This window comes from Solanum dulcamara, chromosome 11 (assembly GCF_947179165.1).
Source record: "Solanum dulcamara chromosome 11, daSolDulc1.2, whole genome shotgun sequence".
Classification (NCBI taxonomy): Eukaryota; Viridiplantae; Streptophyta; class Magnoliopsida; order Solanales; family Solanaceae; genus Solanum; species Solanum dulcamara.
In genome coordinates this window covers 34,516,441-34,533,768 of record NC_077247.1, presented here as the reverse complement: position 1 = coordinate 34,533,768, position 17,328 = coordinate 34,516,441, and the positions used below count along the sequence as shown (strand labels likewise).

At 36.7% G+C, this 17,328-nt stretch overlaps 1 protein-coding gene across 1 annotated transcript; it reads right to left on the bottom strand.

The window, feature by feature from the left end:
• Positions 1-12,979: 12,979 nt before the first annotated feature.
• LOC129873725 (pathogen-related protein-like) lies at positions 12,980-16,976 on the bottom strand. Its single transcript, XM_055948889.1, has 4 exons — positions 16,766-16,976; positions 16,142-16,274; positions 15,265-15,563; positions 12,980-13,266 (listed from the first exon to the last, which is right to left on the bottom strand). The coding sequence occupies exons 1-4, from the start codon at positions 16,922-16,924 to the stop codon at positions 13,105-13,107; spliced, it is 753 nt and encodes a 250-aa protein (XP_055804864.1). The 5' UTR covers positions 16,925-16,976; the 3' UTR covers positions 12,980-13,104.
• Between the last annotated feature and the right edge of the window lie 352 nt (positions 16,977-17,328).

Genomic DNA, 17,328 nt, shown 5'->3' with positions numbered 1-17,328 from the left:
GTTGTGGAAATGTGATTGTGGTTGTAATTGTGATATTGGATCAGGTGTCGCATACCAAAAAATATTTTGGATCGGTTGTCTTTCATGACCCGAATCCGGGCCATGATGGGTCCTACTATAATCTCCGAGTAGGCAAGCCAAACCTAAGATAAGTGGAAAACAAATCTCGATCTAATCAAATAATTAATAGCATAAGAAGGCAAAAGCAAAAGAATATAACCAAATAAAAGTCGGGCCAAGATATAGATATGTAAATATGATACAAATATACAAAAGGCCCAATAGTGACCAAAAGAAATGACGAACTGACACTAGAACAAACCCCTGACCAGGTGTCACCTATACAAGAGCTACTAAGTACAAAAACTGACAATAAGTATAAATATATAATACAGATCTGACTGTCCAAAATAAAAAATACAAGTCAGAGAAAAAGAGGGAATGTAGTAAGTCTCTGAACGTCGGGAGCTCACCACAATCTGGATCTGGCACCGCTACGGATGATCAGGTGCACGCTGGGGGTTGCTCAAACTAGGAACTGCATAAATATATAATAAGAAGCATGATGGTACTAATAACAATAAGAGATGAGCACAAACTACAAATACAAAGAAAGAGGGCATGGGAGTAATCATACGGTAATCAAGTAAGCCCGATCAATCATGTAAGTACATCAATAATCCTAACTAATAATACATTGAAAGAATACATAAATATAAACTCGTAGCTAAGGCTCAATATCCTCCAAAAGTATTATGAAGTGCCCGGAATTCACGCCTCAAGCTTTTCAATAGTATCAATAATTATAGTAACCCGAATATGTATCATGGGCCGTCCGAAATTCACACCTCGAGCTTCTCAATAATAATGATAATAATAAAAACCCAAAATATGTATCAAGAGGTCTCCCAAAATTCATGCATCGAGCTTCTCAATACGAAATGCCATAATTAAAAATATCACCGATATTTCCTTTAAAGCATTACACTTATTCATTAATCAAAAATCTTGAAATTTTCATTTTATTCTTTCTTAAAAAAGGTTTTTAGCACTGGCGAGGCAAATCAATACAAGTAATCTATCAGAATGATATATTACTCACTTGAGACTCTGGTGTACCAAAAGCACGGCCTCAGGCCCAACATTTCAATATCATAAGCAACCAAGGCATGAATGTAAGCCAAAAATCACAAAGAGTGACCAACCGACACCAAACAAGTCAAACAAGCGGCATCCTAAGTTCAAATCACCTAGGAGCAATTTTTAAGGATCCTAAACGATGTAAACAAGTCAAGAAATTACCTTGACTAAGTATCCAGGGATTAAAATCCCAAACTAGTCACTAACAATGACCATCGTTTCCAAAACTCTCAATAGAATATCAACATCTAAATTGTCAACCTAATCATTCATTACTACTCAAAATATACCAATTCTAACCAAGCCAAGTCTAACAAGAGTAAGCCATAACCTACCTCAAAACTTGAGTCTTTCCTTTCTAGGCCGCCTCCAGAAGATGCCACTCTATCAAATTATCAAAGAACACATCAAAACAAGGCCAATGATACCTATATTGTTATAATTATGAACCAAACTAAAATCGGGTCAAAATTCAATATTGGAACCCGAACACGAAATCAAAAAATCAACTCCGTCATAAGGTCCGAAACAACTCCGTCACAAGGTCCAAAAATGGGAACATTCTGAGCACCGGAATAGCTCAAATAAATTCATCGAATTCAAGCCCTAAAATAGTTCAAAAATGCAAGAAACAATGAAATTTACACAAAAATTACAAGGTTTTTAGGACAGAGAAAGGCCTCAGAATGTTCCCATAAGAATCCCCAACGCATTGGAACGAAAAAGATAGAAAATGGCCAAGAATTTCTCTCAAACTCCCAAAATTTCCAAGTCCCAAAATGGAACTTAGCAGCTGGAAATGGGCTCTTTAATTCACTAAAATCAGTGAATTTATTCATCGCGATTGCGAGGTCCAGCTCATGATCGCGAGGTCTTCTCCAGCTAACCCATCGCGATCGTAATGGTCAATCATGCGATTGCGATTGTCAATCACGCGATCGTGATCGACAAACACATGATAGCGATGCCCAGGTTCACAGACCTTTGCAATCGCGGACCCCTAGGTAATGAACGCGAAGAGCAAAAGCTCCTGCACAAGCAGTTCAGCTGGTGCTGAACTTTTGAGAATGGAGTCTTTCTCCGATGGGGGTCCGTAATTCATTCAGAACTTCGAGAATGCAAATGGACTATGCTACCCAACCAAAAATAGCATTCCAAACTCAATGGAGTTGATGGATTTTCCAACAGAGGTCATTTTGTTGAAATGTATACCAAATTCAACACTATCCAAAGAAAGCTTCCAAAACGCACAAATGGCCAAAAACTCATTCCGAGCACCTTGGAAACCAAAGCAAAGGTTGTTCTAGAAGACACTCAGCATTTCGGAGCTAATCGCGCTGACAAAATTTTCATCCAAACGCGTTTACTTGAAATATTGACCGAAGCCAAACCTTGGCCAAAACTTAAAGTTAAAACGACAAAACCACCTAAACTCAAAATGAAGACTCTAAAATCCAAATCAAACTTTCTTCTAGACCAAAATGGACCTTTTTGAGCTGATGGAGCTGTCAGAATTCTCATACGATGCCCCAATCTTTGGATGTTGACTAAAGTCAACTCTTTCAAATCTTAAGCCCAAATAATGGCCAAACTACCTCAACACTCAACCGAACACCTTGGAGAGCATGCCACCTATTCCTACACCACATAAGAGATATAAAAAAGATATGAGAAGGGATAAAATGGTAAAAACATACAAAACCACGAAAATAAACTTGGAGGTCATTACAAAATCCACTACTAAAAGGACGTTCGTCCTCAAAAATCAAGGGAGAAAGGTAATTGGTGGTCAAAAAGATGAGGAAATTAGGTCTGCATGTCTTGCTCGGTCTCCCAGTTAGCCTCCTCGATCGGATAATGCATCCACTAGACTTTCACTGATGGAATCTCGTTAGACCTTAACTTCCTAAACTGCCTGTCCATAATAGACACAGGCTCCTTCTCAAAGGCCAAGGACTCATCAAACTAAACTGAATCTCACTGAAGCATGTGCGACTTATCTGGAATGTACCATCGTAGCATAGAAATATGAAATAGGGTGAACACCTGATAGTACTGGGGGCAAGGTCAACTCATAAGCTACCTTCCCTACCCGTGTTAAGATCTCAAAAGGGCCGATGAACCTGAGGCTAAGGTTACCTCTCCTCTCAAATCTAATTACACCCTTCATGGGCGACATTCGCACGAATACCCAGTCTTCAACCATGAACTCCAAAGGACACCCTCCGATCAACATAACTCTTCTACCTACTCTGGACAGTACGGAGCCTCTCCTGAATGATACAAAGTCTGTCCATTGACTCACGCAGCAAATCGGTGCCTCAAGGCCTAAACTCAAAGGCATTAAACCAGTCCAGTGGGGAGCGTCATCTCCTACCATACGACGCCTCAAAATGTGTCATATTGATGCTCAAATAGTAGTTATTATTATATGTAAACTCTGTCAAAGCGAAGGAATGATCCCAGTGACCTCCAAAATCAATAACACAGGCCCGTAATATGTCTTTCAAGACCTGAATAGTCCTCGCTGATTGTCCATTGGTTTGGGGTGGAAAGCTATGTTGAGCTCGACTCGGGTGCCCAACTCCTTCTATATAGACCCCTAGAAATGTGAAGTGAAATGAGTACCACTGTCTGAAATGATAGATATTGGCACCCCATGCAATTGGACCACCTCTCGAATGTAAATCTGAGATACAATTGTACCACCTCTCAAATGTAAATCTGAGCCAACATATGTGAAGAGTAGGTATTCTGAACCTGTAGGAAGTGAGCAGACTTGGTCAACCGATCTACGATGACCTAAATAGAATCTAAACCTCGAGAGGTACATGATAAACCCACTATAAAGTCCATAGCTATCTGCTCCCACTTCAACTCCAGAATAGGTAGTCATTAGGTCAAACCACCTGGTCTCTAATGCTCGAACTTGACCTACTCACAGTTCAAGCACCTGGAAACAAAAGCTACAATGTCCCGCTTAATCCCACACCACCAGTAATGCTACCGTAGGTCGCGAAACATCTTTTCCGCACCAGGATGAATGGAATATATGGAATAATGGGCTCCTCAAGGATAAGCCTGACTAGATCTCCAACTCTAGGAACACAGATACGACTCTCAATCCTCAAAATGACCTTTGGATCTAAGGTCACTTTCCTAGCTCAATCCTCAAAATGCCCTCCGGATATAAGGTCACCTTTCTAGCCTCCCTACTGAGTATCTTATCAGGAATCACCCTCAGTTGTGGGTCATCAAACTACTGTGCACAAATTTGCTTCATCAAGGAAGACTTACCCTCTACATAGGTAATTACCCTGCCTAGCTTAGAAATATCAAGTCAAACTATTTGGTTAGCTAAGGATTGAATGTACGAAGCTATAGGCCGCTCCTCAACTAATAAGAATGCCAAACTCCCATACTCACTGCCTTCCAGCTCAAAGCATCTGCTACCATATTTGTCTTGCCCGGGTGATATAGAATAATAATGTTATGATCCTTCAACAACTCCAACCACCTGTGCTATCTCAAATTAAGGTCTTTCTAGCTGAATATGTACTGAAAAATATGGTGGTCAGTGTAGATCTCACAATGGGCTCCATATAGTAATGCCTCCAAATCTTCAATGCAAAGACTACTGCCGCCAACTCTAAATCATGTGTGGGGTAGTTTCACTCATGGATCTTCAGTTGCCTGGAAGCATATGCAATAACTCTACTCTATTACACTAGAATGCATTATAAGCCAACACCTAAAGCATCATAATACACTGTAAATCTCTGACCCTCGACATGAAGAGTAAGAATCGGAGCTGAAGTCAACAAGACTTTGAGCTTTAGGAAGCTCGCCTTATATTCGTCAAACCACTAGAAAGGAATATTCTTCTGAGTCAATCTAGTCAAAAGTGCTGCAGTAAAAGAGAATCCATCTACAAACCGTCTGTACTATCCTACCGACCCAATGAAACTATGAACTTCAATAGGAGAAGTGGGCATAGCCCAATCACGAACTGTCGCTATCCTCACTGGATCTACCATAATCCCATCTTTTGATGTCATGTGCCCTAGGAATGCCTCAGACTCAAGCCAAAATTCACACTTAGTGAATTTGGCATATAATTGCTAATCCCACAAGGTCTAAAGTAGTATCCTCAGGTGCTGCTTATGCTAATATTTGCTCCGAGAGTAGAGTAGAATGTCATCAATGAAACAATGACAAAAGAGTCCAAGTAGGTCCTGAACACACGGTTCATCAATTTCATGAATGCGGGGTCATTAGTTAATTCAAAAGACATGACTAAGAACTCATAGTGCCCGTATCGAGTCTTGAAAGCAGTCTTAGGGATATCTGACTCCCTAATCCTCAGCTGGTGATACCTTGACCTCAAGTCTATCTTAGAGAACACTCTGCACCCTAGAGCTAGTCAAATAAGTCATCAATTTGCGGCATCAGGTACTTATTCTTTATGGTCACCTTATTTAGCTGTATTTAATCAATACACATGCATAAGGTACCATCCTTCTTCTTCACGAATAGAATAGAAGCAGCCTAGGGAGACACATTGAGCCTGATAAACCCCTTACTCAAGAGGTCCTGGAGCTATACCTTAAGCTCTCTCAACTGAATTGGAGTCATCCGATATGGTGGAATAGGGACTGGTTGTGTACCCGACTCAACATCAATGCCGAAATCAATATCATGCTCAGGAAGAAGACTAGGAAAATCAATGGGAAACATATCAGGGAACTCTTGAACCACCAAAATAGAATCAATAGAAGGAGTGTCAGCATTAGTGTCACGGACATAAGCAAGATAGGCTAGACACCCATTTACCACTAACCGTTGGGCCCTGAGGAAATAAATCATACAATACAGTACATGACTAGCTGTACCTACCCACATGATCGGATGAATACCAGGCATACCCAGGGTAATGGTCTTGGAGAAGCAATCCAAAACTGCATGATGAGTAGACATCCAATGCATGCCTAGAATCAAGTCAAAGTCTACCATATCTAGCATAATCAGGTCAACTCTAGCATCATACCCCGTGATAGTCACCACACAGGATCGATACACTCAATCCACTAATAAAGAATCACCTAAGGGGGTAGTTACACACAAAGGCACATGTAGTGGCTCACATAAAACATCTCATCGAGTAGTATAATGAGCAGACACATATGAGTAAGTAAAGCCTAGATTAAATAAAGCATAGGCAGGCTAATGAGAGATGGAGATCATACCTGTGATGATAACATTCGATGTCTCCACTTTTGGCCTACCCAAAAAATTATACATGTGATTGCGTCCACCTCTACCACTTGTTCGGCCTACCTAGGGACCACACCAGTACTTTGAGACTCACCTCTACCAACCTGCACACTCTTTCTAGGCTACTGAACTAGGACCCTAGGGGCCTAAACCTACTAACCCTACTGTATCTGACGTCTATGGTGGCTAATAGTAGGACACTCCATCGAAAAGTGACCTATCATACCATACTCATAGCATGACCCTCTAAATGAACCTCCATGTGATGTCTCTGTTGAACCTCAATGGCCAGCCAACCTAAATATGCAGAAGTCTGACCTTGAGAAGGTTGACCCAAAGTCTGGCCGCTCTGATTGCTAGCACCTGATCCACTGTCATTAACCTATAAGGTTGCATGTACTGGCCTATTGGGTGGATACCTCTATGGATGGCCTCTGCTAAAAAAAAACCTACTGTGTGGCTACTACCCACTAAAACTACCTTGGCGGCAGGCCTCTTGCTGTTGCCTCCGTATGACTCACGACATATAGCCTCAATAGTATAGGCATGGTCTACTATCTTGAAGAATGAATAGCCCGATACAACCATCTTTTTTGTAGCCAACCTCAAAAAAACCGACAACCCTTCGATAAATCGGCGTATTTGTTTCTCATCTTTCGATATAATCATGGTGGCGGTCCTAAAGAGCTCATAGAATTGAGACTCATACTTTATGACCGCCATAAATCCCTGTACCAATGTTGTGAACTCATCTCTCAACCTCTCCCTCAAACTGTGAGGTACATATTTCTCCAAGAATGCCTCGGAGAAATGAGTCCATGACATCGGTGGCAATCCCATAGTTCTGCAGCTGAGATAAAACCTCCAACACTGCTTTTTGGTCCATCTAGTAAAAAAGTAGTACAATAAACCCTGTGAAACTCTACCAACCCGAGGTCATGCAACCTCTCTTGGAAACTAATAAAAAACTCATAGGCATCATCGCCCGTGGCACTCGAGATCTTAGGAGGGCCCAATCTGATAAACCTGCCCAACATCTTCTGCTCCTCCGCAGTCATAACCGGCCTAGCTACCATGTGCTGAAAAACTGTAAAAATAGGCTATATTACCGGATGGGGAGCTGTAGTAGTAGGCTATAGAACGAGGGCCAGATTATAATGTACCCCTGCCTGCCCTAAAGACTGAGCCTCCTCTCAAACATGGGGTCTGGCCGATATGCTAGGTAGGGTCCTGCTCGGGACATATCAACACCTAAATCGTCAACCTAATCACACATTACCACTCAAAATATACCAATTCTAACCAAGCCAAATCTAACAAGAGTAAGCCATAGCCTACCTCCAAGTCAAAACCACACTCGAACTGCTAAACTTGAGTCTTTCCTTCCCAGGCCACCTCTAAACGATGCTACTCTATCAAATTATCGAAGAACACATCAAAAAAGGCCAATGATACCCATATTTCAATAATTACGAACGAAATTAAAATCGGGTCAAAATTTGACATTAGGACTCGTGCACGAAATTGAAAAACCAACTCCATTACAAGGTCCCAAACAACTCAAGGAACTTGTGCCCCAAAAATGGGCACACTCCGAGCAACGAAAGAGCTCAAACAAACCCATCAAATTCAAGCCCTAGAATAGTTCAAAAATGCAAGAAACAATAAAATTTATGCGAAACTTACAAGGTTTTTAGGACAAAGAAAGGCTTCAGAATATTCCCACAAGAATCCCCAATGCACCGGAATGAAAAAGATCGAAAATGAACAAGAGTTGCTCTTAAATTCCCAAAATTTCTAAGTCATAAAAAGGGACTTAGTTGCTGGAAATAGGCTCTTTAATTCACTGAAATCAGTGAATTTATTCATCGCGATCACGAGCTGGGCCTCATGATCACAAGTTCTGCTCCAACTAACCCATCACAATAGCGGTGATCAATCACACGATCGTGATGCCCAATTCACAGACCTTCACTATTGAACCCCCTGGGTCGCGAACGCGAAGAGAAAAAGCTCATGCACTAGCAGTTCAGCTGGTGCTGAACTTTTGAGAATGGAGATTTTCTTTGATAGATGAATTTTCCAACGAAGGTCATTTCGTTGAAATGTTGACTAAAGTCAATATTTCCCAAAAAAAGATTTCAAAATTCACAAACGGCCAAAAATTCATTTTGACCACCTCGAGAACTGAACCAAAGGTTGTTCTAGACCAAACTCGATGTTTCAGAGCTAACCGCACTGACATAATTTACATACGAGCATGTTAACTCAAATTATTGACCGAAGTTAAACCTTGGCCAAAACTTAAAGTTAAAATGGCAAAACCACCTAAACTCAAAAATGAAGACTCTCAAACCCAAACCAACCTTCCTTCTAGACCAAAATAGAACTTTGAAGTTGATGGAACCATCAAAATTGTCATAAGATGCCCGAATATCTAGATATTAACTAAAGTCAACTCTTTCAAACCTTAAGCCTCAAAAATAGCCAAACCACCTCAAAACTTAATCAAATATCTTGGGAAGCGTTCCATTCATCCCTAGACCACATAAGAGCTATAAAGAAGCTACGTGAAGGGATAAAATGGTAAAAATATGCAAAACCAGGAAAATAACCTTAGAGGTCATTACAGTGTCACGTTCTAACACATATATAGGATCAGGTGTCTCATTCTAATACATATAATTGATCGGGTTTCATGGTTTGACATATATATGGCTTGGGTATGGGTTCCTGATAGAACTATTGTGTGACTGTCATCTGTGAATTGATCTTGACTATATGGTTGATGATAGAGAAACTGACCCAAACATAATTGAACAAGCCCATCCTGTGTAGTAGTTGATATGAAAGGACCAAAGGTCCAAGTGTAGCTATGTTGATTGTTGTAATTGAGATTTACCTTGTGAAACTGTATATTTCTCCTCAAAGGGTAAATTGATAATGTTTTCCTGTGTATGCCTATTCGAATTATGTTATGGGTGCTAGATACGTCCGCATAATAGTTATGAGTTTGTTGGTAAGCAAGTGGAAAGTATTCAATGCGTGATGAAGTGAGATTAATGACTTAATAGTCACGTATTGTTGATGTCCTGTGGGTATATGAGTTAAAGTGGAGATTGGGAGGTTATTCAAAATTTCTGTCTTCGGGCAGGCTGCCCTAGCAGGAGGAATCCCACTATGTAATGCCGCCAGAGTGGGATAGGTCCCACCATGGCAGGCTAGTATGGTTAGAAGGTGAGCCTTAGTTCCCCTAAATATTTTCCTCGTCTAAGTGAGATGTTAATTATTCTAGGTCCATGTGTTGGTGTGAAAACTAAATATAGTAGACGGGCTAGATAGAGTTAGTAGTGGCACATAATTTGAAAACTCCTCTATGTCATAGAAGGGCTAGGCCTTAATCTATATTAGAGTTGGCAGCGGACCAACTAGAAGGGGTGAAAGTTAGGCTTGAACTACTCTAATGAGGTTAATGGGAATGATAATAGTTTGTGCATAAAGATTTGGTGAGTATATTTTCTTAAGAGCATGTCTTCTTCTTGTTAATTTCTCTATATTATGCGGTGGATATGATGTTGACCAATGATGCCTACCAGTTCGTGTTGTTTGTACTGATACTACTCTTGCTATACCATTTGGTATAGTCTAGTTGCAAGGTCAGTGATGTTTCTTAGGTGAAGACGAAGATGATTCTCCAACAGCTTCTACTCTTCCTTCCTTATGGTGGGAGATATGTTATTACCTTATTTATACTATGTATCTTTAGAAGTTCTTGTATCTATTTCGACTAGTATCCTTGGGGGTGTTAGATTGTTCCTTGTAATAAACCATCAGAGTTATTTTAAGTTGATATAAAGTGATTTCATAACTCTTTTGGCCTATTATTGGTAATTGTTAAATTTCCACATGATATTGTTTTAGGGTTCTCCTATCTAGGTGTTAGAGTAGGTGCCCGCACGGCCCGCTGAATTGGGTCGTGACATTACTTTATTTTTAAAAATTTTGTACTCAATGATATGATTACACACGTAATAATTTATTCATTTTGTATACATTTTTTTTAATTAATTGACGTAATATGCACGTGCATAGCACGTAAACTAAATTAGTAATATTAAAAATGTAAATTAAGTTAATAAAAAGATAGTTTAAGTGCCGTGTTAATTTTTTGTCAACTATTGTTGCATGTTAAGGCCTTTTCCCTTTAGAACTTCCAAAAATAATTTAGAATAGCATAGAAAAGGTAATTATAGAGGAATTCTGAAACTTACATTAATATTTATTATTTTAATATTATTTAAGAAAAATGGTGAAAAAATAATTTTGTTTAAAGAGAAGTCTTTTAATGAAGAGTAAAAAGTTCAAACAACATTATTAAGAACTTTCGTGCTTTTAATATAGTATAGATTCATTTGTGCTCCAAATTTCTTCATCTTCACACCACTTTAATCCTACAAATAAAATATATAATATAAGAATAATTCATAAAATTTATGCTAAAAACTATAATGAAAAGCTTAAATATGTGGAAAATAATTATATATATATATATATATATAGTCACATCACCAACACAGACACTGGCCAAACTTTCTAAGTCCCAGCGAACTCCCCTCGGGTGCTCAAAATTGATTTAGAAATCCATGCACACAAATAAAGTATGCTACCCCATAAAATTCAATATTCTGGACTCAATTAACAACAACAACAACAACAACCCAGTGAAATCCCACATCGTGGGGTCTGGGGAGGGTAGAGTGTACGCAGACCTGACTCCTACCAATGTAGGACGGCTGTTTCCGAAAGACCCTCGGCTCAATAAAAGCATAGGAAAAGGTCAGACAAGAATATTAGAGTAAATAAGTAGATGACGAAAATGGTCCAAACAATAGTATGATCAAAGCACAAAAAACAGTAGATATTATTATTGGATAATAACATAAATACCATAAATAACATACATCAGAGTACAAGAAATCATAGTGCGTTAATACGCCTACGAATAAGGGAGAATAAAACCACTATGTACTAGCCTTCTACCCTAATGTGTGTCCTCCAAACCCTCCTATCTAGGTTCATGTCCTCGGTAAGTCGTAAATGCTCCATGTCCTGTCTGATCACCTCTCTCCAATATTTCTTCAGCCTACCCCTACCTCTTCTGAAACCATCCATGGCCAGCCTCTCACATCTCCGCACTGGTGCATCTGGGACTCTCCTCTACACATGTCCAAACCATCTCAGTCGCGTTTCCCGCATCTTATTTTCCACCGAGGCCACTCCTACCTTTTCTCGAAATTCTGGACTCAATGAAGATGCCAAAAATATTCAATTGAAGGTTTTCTCGACAAAAAGTGTATCCCACACCCAAGACTCTATTTTAGCTAAAATTCATAGGGTATCTCAAAATGAGTCCGAAAGCTTTGGGACCCAAACAAAGAGTCCTTCTAGAGCATGCACGATGTTCTGGAGCTAATGAAAATATCATAATTGTAATTTGTGGTCAATCACCTATGTTTTGATCAAAGTCAATTGCTTAATCATCGGAAGCTCAAAAATACAGAAACTTGCATAAAAACCAAATGAATGACCCCAGGTGACCGAATTTTTAGTCCCATAAAATCATAAATCACTTGAGGTCTCTATGAAAAGCTCTAAACGCCAATAATACCGAAAATAGAGAAATGACCTAAAGAGTTATTACAATGAATTATTGTTATGTGTTGAATGTCTGGTCTACTTGTTGTTTGAATTATATGTTGTATGCTTCTAATTTGAGTCGGCCTATGATGTCTACCAGAACATAGTGATGTTTATTGATATTACTCTATACCCTTCTTTTTTTTGCGTTCAGAATGTGTTTCAGAGGTTCTTTTGAGACCTCATTTATAGTGTGTGAGTACAGTTCCGATCAAGGGTGAGCACTCCATTTCTAGGGTAACATGCATCATCATAGTAGTCCTTGTCCATCTATCAGACAATAAGATACTCTATCTTTTGTTTAGTTTTTTCACAATTTTGTTAGACATGGTTCGCTTAGATGTTCTTGTGCAATGACTTTAAGGTCTTGGAGATTTTATTTGGTAGTTGATTATTTTTTGCATTAAACTACTTTTTTAATTTTCAAAATACTATAAATTTTGTTGAATTTAATTTGTCTTTGTCTTCTAAGGCTTGGGTTAGTTAGTTCTCTGATCGAACGATTAGTGTGGATGCCACTCACAAATATTTGGACTGCGACAAAATAGGGAGGGGGGGGGGTGCGCAATACAATGTTATGCATCTACAAATGTCCATTTATTTATTTTGTATTCTTTTTTTTCTCTTTGTTTGACGAAATATAATTATTTATTTGATAGAAATATCAAAGATGTAAGAAAGGCTTTCTCGTTTAACCGATTTATCTGAATCAAACGGATATTCTCGTTAACCCAATTTAAGTTCACATTTTCTCGTTGTCGATAATCATTATGGCTTGAGAAGACTAGGTATATAAAAATATATACAAGAAGATTGAAAGACAGTATCATATAAAAAATGTAGATAGAGAATGTCTGATGACTGAAAAAACATAAAGAGTTGCATAAAATTTATTAAAACATGACTTTGAAAAGTAAAGTTGCATAAAATTTATTAAAACATGATTATTTGGAAAGTACCAAGAGTTTATTGAAGAACAGAAATTTGACATAATTAGTTGTGGCTGTATGGGCAATGTTGAGTGATGGTATTATCATCATTGCCCTGATGCTCAATGTTAGATTCGGAAATTGTTGGTTTCTTGAGTAGTCCACCAAAAAGTTCTGCTGGATCAAAGTACAATTCTAATTCCTCTATTCTTAGAGATTTATCTACCTGCCAATATACAAAAACAGTTAGTTAGTTAAACCTATAAGTTTTATATTAACTTTAACATACGTGAACATCTTTTCTTCTTTTTGAAATTGGAAAAATTCCCAGTCACTTGATTAGATTCTAACTTGGGTGATTTACAAAAATGACCTAGTAAATAGGTGGTCTTGGACTTTTGATCCCTCTTGTCTCATGGGCAACACATCAAATTTCATAAAAAAATTTGTCCCAAGGGCAATACATTTGAGTTTTGACCCTGAAGGTTTGTTTAGAGGCAGGTATGGTCAAACCTTCAATATCATCCATTTCCAAGGTTATTTGGTCTGCAAATTTAAATCTAAGAAGTATGGGCACACCTCTCTACCTTTTACTTGAACTTAAATATTGTAGTCTTTGGCATAGATATAATTTAAATTTATAATGTTTTATGTCTTTATTACTGAACTAAAACCTCGAGGGGCTAAACTTAAGTGAACACTTTGAATGACATGAAGTTACCTTAAAAATATAATTAATAAAGATAATTATAAAATAAAGCCCTAATAAATACTTTTTTTAAGGGGAGTATCAAGTCAACATGAGCAAGTAAAATGAAATTGGAAAGATACTAAATATTAAAAAAAAATCTTTAAAAAAAATTAAAAAGAGAGTAAAATACGTAAAATGAAATCGAGAAAATACTTATCATGCTTGTATAAGAGAGATCAGGTCCCTTAGGGGAGGCGGAGTCAAAAATATTGAAATTTAATTGAATACAAGATTGGGTACGTGATTTCGAGCGTGAATGGTGTCATAATTTAAACATGTTTGGTACCAGTCAGATATATATCGAGTTGAGTAGGTTGGTGTTGTACTTTTTATACAATTCCCAAATCATAGTCATTAACTTACATGTCCTTCCATATACATAACTTTCTTGGTCAAGGATCTCATCATCTACTGTACATTAAACATCATGATCATGGCTAACCAAGTGGATGCCACTAAATATTGTTTGGTATGGACACAAATATCTTTTTTAAATCATAAAAATAAGTCAGTCTTTTTTTTTTATTTTTTGGTGTTTGACAATGCTTTCAATTTTTTTTGACCAATTAAATATTGAATACATGTATCAAACAAACCCTTAGCTTTATTTTTATGACATACTTGTCTTTTCAATATGTTAAAAGTGCGTTTTTATATTATTTTTTTAGTTTTAAAGATTATTTTTTTATTTTCCAGACCTAGAAATTATGTGTAAGAGGATTAGAAAAAATACAAGGGTACCACAACAAGAATTGAAACCCGAATTTATATAATAAAATTAAAACAAACTTGAAAATAAACATAATGTTTTTATTTTAGTTACATAATATAATTTTTTTAAGGAATTAGGATCTATTGAAACCCCTCTCCAATAATTTAACTTGTTAAAAAAAATATTTTTTTTTATTTTCACAATCAAATTCTAGCTACTACGGTTTTCACAGTCAAATTTTAGCTACTACGATAATGACCTGACAATTAAATGATACTACAGAAAACATATTTACACTTTTCAGTCTATAAATCAAACTTTTAAAGTAACTTTAGGCATGTGCTAAGAATTGAAATCAGCTTCGAAAGTAGTCACCAATTCATCGTTAAATTGCTCGTAACTAACATATTTTTTATATTTTATAATTAGTCAGTAAATAGACACAATGACAAATTTAATCTCAAGCTACATAATTTATTCATCTATAATTCCTATTTTTTTTAGATAATAATGAAATAAAATAAAAATGATATACTCCTTTTTCTCAATTTATGTGACATATTTTTTTTTACAATTAGAAATAACCCAATGTTAAAATTCTCGTTTTACCCACTGTAAAATAATTTACCTCCATATTAATACCTAAGCTTTGTTATGAATCACAATTTCTAAAGTCTTGTTTTAATTAGCTTTGTACCTAGTTAAAAGATGTCACATAAATTAAAATGAATAGTGTATATAAGAGGGAGAGAGAGAGAGACCTTCATAATGCCAACACCATAGAACTGCACCATCTCACCAGTAGGAGCATGTCCTTTGAATGGTCCTTCAAAGAAACCCCAGTGCCTGAATTTGTATGTCACAACAGGAGGGCCAGAATACATGTTGATCACTTCCCATGCGAATCCTCTTGGAAAAGCTGATCGAAAATCATTGTGAGATGATTCGAAGGTCTCTTTATCTGCTTTATGGTATATGAACTCATCAGGCATTGAACTCTTCAATAGCGCATTGTAACCCCCTATTTTTAGTGTCTCTTCTGCTGACAGTCCCTCTCTTCCTATTCAGTCATTCAGTTCGATATAAAATAATGAAAAATATTTGACAGAAATTAAAAAAAATGCTTTCTAACAGAAAATAATTTTCTGTAATATAAATTATTTGTATGTGTTTGATGTATAAGAAGAATATATTATTTCGAAATAGTTCGATATAATCTACACAATTAGCACTATAAAAGATTATGATAATCGATGGGAGTGTGGTGTGGCAAAAAATGAAACCTATGATGGAAGGGGGCAGCTATGATGGGTGGGGGTATTGGTAAATATGTTGTGTTGGGGTGTGATGGAATGGAGGTAGGGATAATGGGGCAGGCGGGCAGGGGAGCAATTAAGTCTTTTCCTGCTTTATTTTTGTCCTGTTCCGCTCTGATTCATTTAGATTTAGCTCTGTCCTATTTTATTTATCCATGTATTGTCTCGCCTCAGTTTGCCCCTATATATATGTCCTTTATTTTTATTACTAAAACAAAATATACTTGATGAATTGAGATTTAGATTACAATATTTTTTAAAAGATCGGAATAATTCAAATTAAGATATCAAAAGAAATGACGTTGGTTTTTGTAAGCCTTACCATTAACAATGAGCTTGAATTTTTCAGGGTTAATGGTGCTAAAGTCCTTTACGTGAGTCTTGTATTTAAGCTCCATTTCCCATGTCTTCATAGAATTTTGTACTGTTTCTTCAATAGACCCTTCTGGCCATACCTGATTTAACCATGAAACAAAATAAAATAAATCGTATTGCAAGAAAGATGATAATAATACTACTACAATTATGTGATAGTATTCGAATTTTAAAATTTAAATTTCTTAACTTTAACCGTGAACGAATATATATTTTTTAAATCATTTAAAATAAAAAATATATTTTATAAACTAGGTAAAAAGTAATACTCCCTCCGATCCATTTTAATTACCGTGCTTGTTAAAAGTAGAAGATCCAAAATTTTATCATTTTAGATAATAAAGATCTTATTAATTCTTAATTTTCATTTTCCCCCCAAATCAATAAATGCAGAGAGAGATTATAATGTGATGAAAAAGAAAATAATAATAAATTGAGATCAATAAATAAGGATTATTTGACTCAAAAAAATTATAAGATATTAAAAATTGCAATTAAATAAATATTCATTTGATTCTCGAAATAGAAAAAGTATCACATAATTTATGAGAGAAGGAGTACAGATAGAAACCTTGGTCCTTCCTTGTTCAAAAAGTTTATTAACACTGTCATAAATTGGAGGAACACCATGTCTCCATTGGATAGTTCCTGCAGCTGCAACATGACCTTCTCGTAGGAATCGCCTATATTTATCACTTACCACTTTCATCGTTTCCTTCTCACCAGCCATGTTTCAACTACTTCAAGTTTTTAACACGTTCTCTCTCTCTTTCTCTCTCTCTCTCTCTAAGTTTATTGATTTGATGATTTCCACTTTGTGTGGCTCTATACCTTTTTATAGATGAAATTAGAGATTGATAATTACATTAACTAATTAATGCACATGATTAATCATGAAAGAAGTTTTTAGTAGGAACTTGAAAATATTTAGACCACTTACAATAAATAGGGGGTGATATGTTGAAATTATTTATTTATTATTCTTTAAGAGATGTGTCAAGTCAAACATGGACAAGTAAAATAAACGGAGGTAGTAGTATAATAGTAGATAGTAGAGGAATATCATGTCAATAATCTAATTTACACATAGTGTGACAAATAATTGAATGAGAAGTTCCTAAACTAGCTTTTGAT